Source organism: Poecilia latipinna, unplaced genomic scaffold (assembly GCF_001443285.1).
Source record: "Poecilia latipinna isolate Pla-1442-1.1 unplaced genomic scaffold, P_latipinna-1.0 Scaffold947, whole genome shotgun sequence".
Lineage (NCBI taxonomy): Eukaryota > Metazoa > Chordata > Actinopteri > Cyprinodontiformes > Poeciliidae > Poecilia > Poecilia latipinna.
Window position 1 is genome coordinate 43,945 of NW_015113563.1, and position 8,922 is coordinate 52,866.

General features: G+C 41.5%; 1 protein-coding gene across 3 annotated transcripts in view; it reads left to right on the plus strand.

Moving 5' to 3' along the window:
* The window catches only part of palm2akap2 (PALM2 and AKAP2 fusion), an 80,519-nt gene that overhangs the window by 37,627 nt on the left and 33,970 nt on the right, over nucleotides 1–8,922 (plus strand). For 2 of the 3 annotated variants that reach the window (XM_015049436.1, XM_015049437.1), the window contains exons 6-7: nucleotides 1,627–1,752; nucleotides 3,162–3,998. In XM_015049436.1, coding sequence (XP_014904922.1) covers nucleotides 1,627–1,752; nucleotides 3,162–3,998 — 963 coding nt within the window. Of the gene's footprint in view, nucleotides 1–745; nucleotides 1,481–1,626; nucleotides 1,753–3,161; nucleotides 3,999–8,922 lie in introns of those variants that run through there. The other variant, XM_015049438.1, reaches the window with a different exon arrangement.

The window sequence follows — 8,922 nt, forward strand, 5'->3', positions numbered from 1 at the left end:
ATCAACATTATGAGGTAAATTATGAGGCGCTGTTTGGAGCAAAAATGATTAAATCAAGATAGTTTGGAAGCCATCAATTATTGTTTTAATTTTGATGATTTTGACATACAACTCATGAAAACCCAAAATCCCTTTCTCAAAAAATTAGAATATTATGAAAAGGTTCTCTGAACGAGCAATAAAAATAATCATCTGAATCAACAAAGTAACTCTAAACACCTGAAAAAGATTCCTGAGGCCTTTAAAAACTCCCAGCCTGGTTCATTACTCAAAACCGCAATCATGGGTCAGACTGCTGACCTGACTGCTGTCCAGAAGGCCATCACTGACATCCTCAAGCAAGAGGGTGAGAAACAGAAAGACATTTCTGAACGAATCGGCTGTTTGGTGTGCAATGAATCTAAAATATATGACAATTTAATTTTTATCATGACATTATGGAAAATAATGAACTTTATCACAATATTCTAATTTTATGACCAGCACCTGTATATATAAGCACTCGCCAAGATAAATCCACGGTGCACTTCCCTGGTTTGAAATTTTAGCACAGGTCATCACTCTTAGCAATCTGCAGCTCTCTGGACAGGAAATCAAATCAACTGCAGCCTCCTATGCTGCTGGTTAAGCTGATGAACCTGTAGACTGAAACTGATGATGAAGGTGCAGAAACTCCCCAAGCTTTTGATTTTTTTAATTTTTTTTTATCATCTACTTTTGCTGACTTTGGTGGTTTATTATAAAGGCTTGTTTGCTTGTGTATTTTGGACATTGTACTGCATTAATGAAACTGCACAATTTAAGGCTGCAGTAATGAGAAAACGGAACAAATGTACACTCACACACACCCGCATGCACGCACGCATACATTGAAAGTGCAATAACTTGACCCTGAACTGTGTTTGTGTGTATCTGCGTGGCGGGTGTGTGAATAATAGTCTCGCTGAGGCAGGAGAGATGGAAGCCAGAGCTCGCTCCTGAATCCCCCAAACACACAGCCGGCCAGCCAGACGCACGCACACGCATCCACATAGACATAAATATACATGCACCGAACCAAAAGTAACTCACACACACACACGCACACACACAATGAAGCTCAGCGAGACTATTGAAGCTCACACATACACACAAGGCCATGACTCTGCACCTTCTAGTCGCTGCCTTTATCTCCCCACTGTTCACCAACAAGCCTCGTAAGCCCCTGATGCATTGTTCCTGCAGACACACACGTATAGACACACATACGGACAGACAAATACACAATCATGGACTTGCACACACTTCTGCTGCATAAGCACTGTACCTCAGGGGTACCAGTGTTGGCACCAACACAGAAACCGAGAGGGAGAGTGGGACGGTGTTTATGTGGATGGGGTGGTCATGGTCGCGCAGGGGTGGGGTTAGTTTTCCTTTAGAGAGGCAGGGCTCTGTGCGTGTGTGTATTATTTTCGCACGGGTGTGGCTTTACATCACTGAGGTGTGTGTGTGTGCATGTGTGTGTGTGAGTGTCCCCAGCATGCTCGTGTTTACGGATCTCCAACAGCCCATAGTTAGAGTCGAGTGTGATTCTCTCTCATCTCACTGACCATGTGCCATTTCTCCTCCTGCGCTCCCGCTCACTAGATGCTGCCGGCAGAATGTCCGCCCCCGTCTCGGACTACTCGGATCCCGATCCCAACCACCTAGACCTGGCCGCTTATCTCCGGAGCGGCCGACCCGCCTCTGGAGAGCACACCACGTCAAGACCCGGTAAGAACAAGAGAGGAGAAAAAGAGGGAGGGAGGGAGGGAGGGAAGAGAGGATAGAAAGGTTTTGGGTCTGAGCCAAGAGGGATTATGACCGGTATGACCTCACTAGAAGAACAGACGAGTTATATATACGCACATCTGTGCCAATTTTCAACTCTGAAGCTCTCAGAAAGTTACCCAGGATAAGTTATTCCACTAAATATCCACATAAATGAAAGCTATTGAATATCAAAGATGGAAGATAATGCTTTCAGTTACTTTTTCATTAAACCCGTGTATTTACTAGTATTATCACTGGAAAAAGCAGATCTGAACTACATTTAGTATAGAAATGCATACTGTATCCGAGAAATAATGACACAGTTCATAAAAGTATGGGTTCTTTATCTTGCATGCTCAATTCATTACATACTATAAAGGGCTGCTGACTGTGCAGTGAGCCCTGAAAAACAAAAGCTCAACTTTAGCAGCAGTGCAGTTGCGGCAGTCACAGTGGGAGCCGAGGTTGTACAGCGACCTTCATGCTTATTGGCACTTCTATAATGATCTGCAAAGTTATTGCAGCAGCATGAGCCCACACTGAAAAAAATTACATTTATCCAATAGAGCATGAGATATTAGAGCAAAACAATTGTGTTTTTTTTTTTTGTTTGTTTTTTTTTTAGAATGTCAGTGTTAATACTTTTGTACAACCTTCTTTTTCCAATAAGTGGGACCCGTGATGGTGGGATAGAAAAAGTAATTTTATTTGCACCACCCAAACAATCAGCCGTCACATACATGGCATCTTCTGGTTGGTATGAAGATTCGGTGACCCCAACATGCCAGTCTTTGACCCAATTCTCCATTACCATTGTTTTATCCTCTTTAACTCTTGCTCTTTCTTAACTTGACAAAGTTCGGTCCAGTTGATTTTTTTTTTCCATCACTTCACTTGAAAAGCCTGTTCTTTTGTCTTTCCAGTTTTGAAGAGTGGCTTTTTGGGAGTGGGCTTCCATTTCATACCACGTTAATACACTGGAAAAAAATAGAAAGTCAGAAGTCATTAATTAAAATTTTTAGGCACTGATTAATTTAAAAAGGATAGTTGAATACAAAACTACAAGGGGTGACAAGTTTTCCATTGCCTGGTTATCCTGACTTGGTATCAACATGTTGACAGTAAAATATTTTGGTTTCCTATACTGATTAAATTCCCTAATATTCTGGATAAATTGATAATTTACTAACAGCTTAACAGATATGATTTTAATTATCACGTTTTTAAAGAAACTGTTTTTGGATCCTCCCACTTCATCCCCTCACCTTTTTGTCCCCACCCCCCCTTTTCACTTCCCTCAACCCACCCCTTAACTCCTCCTTCGAACCCACTCTTGCCTCCCTCCCGCCCCACACCTCCTGTTCTAACAGCAATGTTCGCCATGGAGATCAACGTTCAGCACGACCCGAAGACCGGCGAGCAGCGCATCCTGTCGGCCAATCGCGTCAGCCCGTTGGAGGCGGCTTTGCGGGGGGTCAAGGTCTACGACGATGGCAGGAAAGTCGTCTACGAGGTCACGTCCTCTGGGGGCGTCTCCACCAGCACCGTGGAGAACGGCTGGAGCTCTGCGCAGGTCGATGAGTTAGTCCAGCGAGCTGCCAGGCCTTCACATGCAGGAGGAGGAGGAGACAGCGGGAGGGGTCAGGTGACGGTAACCCCGGTTCCGCGTCAAGCTTACGTTTCTCCTGCTGATGTTGACGATCTGTCGCCACCCTCCTGTGCCCCACCATCCATTCCTTCCAGTCCACCAGCCCAGGTCACCCTCCAAAGGGAAACCCGGCTGGGCATGATGCCCCCTCCCTCTGCTCCCATTACAACCCAACCAGGTTCATCAGCCAATCAGAGCAACGAGCTCAGCCCCATGCCCCAAGCCAGCACGGAGCACCCCGTCACCATGGTGTTCCTCGGCTACCAGGACGTTGAGGACACAAGTGAGAGCAGGAGGCTGCTCGGCTTTGACGGTGCGGTCAAGGCCGAGGTCGTGCTCATCGACGAAGACGACGAGAAATCCCTGAGGGAGAAGACGGTCACCGACATCTCCATCATCGACGGCACCGCCGCCGACCTGGTGTCGGGACGGCCGGCCACGTCCGAGGCCGTCAGCACGGAACTGTCGTCTGACGGGCGCGAACCGGACAGCGCGTCCTCACCCCCTGCAAACCCAGAAGCAAACATAGCCCCGCCGCCCGGCCTCACCCCCGCCACAGGTACGGACAAGAGGAAACGGTGCCAGTGCTGCATCCTCATGTGACTGAGTCTTCTCCCTCTTCCAACCTTTTATTATCACCTTCCTCTGCGCTGTGTTTGGATGATTACTAACAGAAGCTCTGGCTTCCTCCTCTGGACTCTGAATGACTGGCACAACATGCACAAACACGCTCCATTTCTTGTCTCACTTTTGACTTTCTACTCAGCCACCTGATCATTTTTGCTCTCTCATTACCACTGTAACACTTCCATCTGCTGTCTTATCAGACAATGCGGTAATTTGTGACTTCAGATCATCAAAAAAGATGCAGGAAATAAGATGTTAAGAATATTCCTACCCCATTGAGCTGTTATGCATGTTGTGTGTGATTTTTATTGGGATTTTATTTGCTAGACCAACAGAAAGTTGCATATAATGGTGAAATGACAGAAAAATAACCAACGGTTTTCAAAAAATAATCATAAATAGAAAACAGCTCAAGTGAACGAAGACGAGATAAACCCAGCCTTTATGGGAAAGTGGCAGGAAGGAAAAACACCTTTGAAAGAAAGTTGTTAATATTTGTTTAATTCTTCCAGCAAGTCATTTGAGGGGGCATAGCAAACGTGTGGAAGAAGAGACTTTATTAGGGTGAGAGCAAACATATGTGTATAGCAGAGACCTGACACTGAACATGACGTAGAACACCATCTCCATCGTGAAATACACTGGTGGCAGTGTCATGACGTGGGGATGCTTTTCTCCAAGAGGGACGCGGAAGCCAGTCAAAGTCGATGTCAAGTTTGATTATGCTTAAGAAAGAGAAATCCCAGAAAGAAAACTTGCTAGGGGCAACAAAAGACTTGGATTCACCTTCCAAAATATATTAATGTTAGTATTATTCATGCCTAGTCAAAAGTTAGACTTGTATCCAATTGATAAACTGTGGCAAGTCTAAAAGTTCACGTTCAGAAAACTCTCCGTCCTGTCAAAACAGACTGGGCATTGATTTCAGTGTCTAGATGAGACGATGGAGAGTTACTCGTCAAAAGACTTGCGGCTATAATAGCAGTGAGGGGAGGTAGACACATGCGCATGCCGCACATTTAAGATTTCTTTTTATTAAAGAAGGTGAAAACAATATCTCATTTCCCTTCCGCTCTGCAATTATGCACCAATTTCTTTGGTCTATGAGGCTAAAATCCCAATAAAATAGAGAAGTTTGTGATTTTGAGGTGACAAAAACTGGAATAGCTTAAGGGATGAGAATATCTGTGCCAAAAAAAAGCTATGATTACAGAAAAGTCAGTCCGGGCAAAGGTGAAGAAATACAATAGGCTGCATCAGCTTTCTGTAAACAGGGCTTTACAGACAATCAGTCGCACATCAACCAACCAAATCATCTCCCCTGGAGTTACAGCTGATTAAGCGTTCAAACAAAGCACCACTTGTTTCTCATTAACTCTTTCTGTTAGGCCACATCCTCCTCTGTTAACCCTCAGCCTCCTGTTCGACACACGCCGACAAAAACAATCACACAGAGAAATGTACGAACTAAACCAGCCCACACTTTTCCTTGTACAGAGTCTCTCTCCAGAGACAGGAGAGGTGGGTATTTGTTGCCTTGGTTTCTTTACGTGCCTGTTCATTCTACCAACAAAGATAGTTCTAACAAAATATAGAGATAAATAGATGTTTCTATTAGACTTTTATTTCTTTGCTTCTCTTATGCAACCACACGTTGTTTTGTCTTGAACCTCAAAAATCCAACGATGCGCATTTCCGCGAGAAACCTTTTGTTTTCTCTCTCTTCTCCCTCTGCTGCTTCCACCACTAACTCCAGCAGCTCCACTGCTGAGGTCATTTCCTCTCATTCTTGTTCTTCCTAACTCACAAGCCAATAGGAAGGTCCGGATCACCATTTGGCAGCCAGTAGGATCAAAACGGCCAACTTTTCCAGTGTGTCTAATTATTAGAAGCACAGGCAGCTGAAAACAAATACACTCTGCAGCGTGAGAATGCATATTTAAACAGTTAAACATAAAATAATTTACAACTACTAACATAGAAGTGACGTTGGGACATGTGCTCTTATGAGCTTTTATTGGAAAAATAAAAGTTACATGTATTTTTTTGTAGCATCACTTAATTGATGTGGAAAACTAAACAAATACTACACTTTTTACAAAAACAAAAAGACTAAAAGCACTGCCAGCTCTTTCTACAGTCAGCACAGCCTTTGGCTAGAAGGATGCTAAAAATTCTCAAGGATTTGTGAAGGAGTTTGTAAGTCCAGTTTGCCATAAAAAAAATAAATAAATCAGGAAACTCACCTAACTTGCTTAATGCATGTACTCTGATCTTGACATGATTCACTCACCAGTCGGGCGTGTTCCAGTTTTAAATCAGACTATTAGTGGTATTAGATTCCTGTGCAGCTGACCACTATCAGGAATAAGCAATGTGATGAAACATCCATCTAAACTAGATGAGATGAAATTAAAAAAAAATAAAAATCAAGTTCAGGACAGAGATGAGATTTCAGAAATATTTTTTGGGAAAACAAAAACACAATATTTTGTGTGTTTTCACATATAAAATAATAATTTCAAAACCCAAAAGCAGTGTTTAAAAAAAAAAATCTTTAAAAAGGTGTTAAGTAAATATCCAGATTTGCTCTGTCTATATATATATATATATATATATATATATATATATATATATATATATATATATATATATATATATTTATATTTATTTAAAATAGTGCAAGAATTTCAAGACCTTACCAGATATGTGCCTCTGCCCTCTGATTTTTAGACACAACATTAATACTTCTCCACAGTTATCGACTTGTTTACTGACCCTGATCTTCTACTAAAGAACCTAACTTCCCCACCTGCTCTGGCTGATAACTCTGGTGGAAACAACAACAATTCCAGCCTTAAGTGGTCTCATGAATATGTTTTTTGTAGGTGATTCTGTCCACAAATCACACACTGAGCTCCCACTATGGGATTGCATTTTACTCTTCAAAACGAAAAAATATGCTTTAATTTGACCGGCTACAGCAAATGCCAGTAAATCCAGCAAGGTATTGGATTAGATACTGAACAGGTATGCTAGAATCTGGCGTCCTATGTTGAAAAAGAATGTAAATACCCTCTATATTTTATTTACTGATGCATTTATTTACCACATGTTTGTAGGTACAGAGAATAGTTCAAATTATGGTATTAGAAATATTCTGCAATGCCTTTTTAGTCACTGTTTGAGCGCACAATTAAGATCTTTATATTTCCACTCAACCCACTGCTTTGCCGTGTGTGATCTCACCATTAACCACACATAACTCTTCCCCCGTTTGTTTGCAACTGTTGTTTCAAAACTCTTGCGATATGAGATATTTTATTTACACCAAGCAAACCGAATGGCTCTCAAGGCTGAGGACAATGAGAATAACAATCCTTCTTTGCTCACCTGGGTTGGATAAAACATGCCTCATCCTACTTTGGTTTTATCGCTGAGCAAAGTATCCAGAAGTGTGCATGCTGGAAAGAGTTTGTTTTTTTAAATTATTTTCTTGTTTTCCCAGTATTGAACAAGGTAGTGGATAAAAAACTTCATTAGAAAACATTTTCACAGTTTGGGACTGTAGGAAGACCAATGCAGCTTCCCCGATTTGGTTTCTGCTTGTTGGGATGTAAAGTGAGGACAAACGCATTGGAAACTCAGTTTACCAGCCCCACTGCCAAGCCTGCAGTACTCCTGTGAATCTGTAGGAGTCTCCCTTTTCCTGTCTCTCTACCCTCACGGTTGTTTGGACTGTTGAAACAAAAATTAAGGAGCCATTTTCTATTGTTCACACCTCTCTCTGTACTTCCCTATCACTCTGTCACGTCCTCTATTCCACTCTCTCTCTCTCTGCTCTGACATCTGTAACCTCTCTCTCTATCCTCTGTCAATAAAGCTGAGTTTCTCCAGTGAACCCCCTGCTGTCTCCTGCTTGTTGTTCTTTCCATCTGTCTCTAACATTCACTTTTTTTCTTTGGCTGCTGACAAGAGATCACAAGCTGTCCTTACTGCACCCAGCTATCATAATGTCCACTGCCACTAACAAAGCACGCATATTTTGTTAGGGTTCAGATTTTACATAACATAATTTTTTTGGCATTATGCTCAGAACATTTGAACAGCATGTTTTTTTTTGTTGTTGTTTTTTTTTTGTCACATTGATAGAGGGAACAAAATATCTGAATTAATTACACAAAAACATTCAATCCTGTTGGTATGACCTTGTTTTAAGTCTAACTCAAGTTAACTCACGGTCAAAATCAAACAGACAGGCTTAAATAGCTACCCCCACTTATATAGTATTTACTAGAGGTGTGTGATATGTAAACAGGGCGTATTTTGTTATTGATAAGATACCAGGTAAATACTGGGCCAGTATCACCAATACTGATACGGACAGGTTTTATTATTTAAGTTTGACATATCATCATTTTTTCTTTTAATTATTTCTGTTAAAACCTAGAACAGAATTTGTGCAAAGTTGGTAAGTGCCTACCAAACACCATGATAGACAGAAAGAATAGAAAAACAAAACAAACTTGTGTGCATTTTTCCTAAATAAACAAAGTGCAGAAATGTTTAGTTTGGGAGCAAATCAAAACAAGATTCTTTCAGGTGGGGCTGAGAAACTGAAGTGCAAAAATAAAATAAATTTCAAGAGGAAATATCAAACTAAAGTATATTATCGATCCAGTAACGCTATTGGTGATATTTTGGATCGATCCACCCACCTCTTAAGAGTTAAAAGTGCCAACTTTGCATGATTTTGTAAATTATGATAATTTAATGCAAAATTGGCATTTTTAATGGACTTTCAATGCAACTTTTAAAGCAACTTTGCATTAAAGTGTAATTATTTACTGAATGAC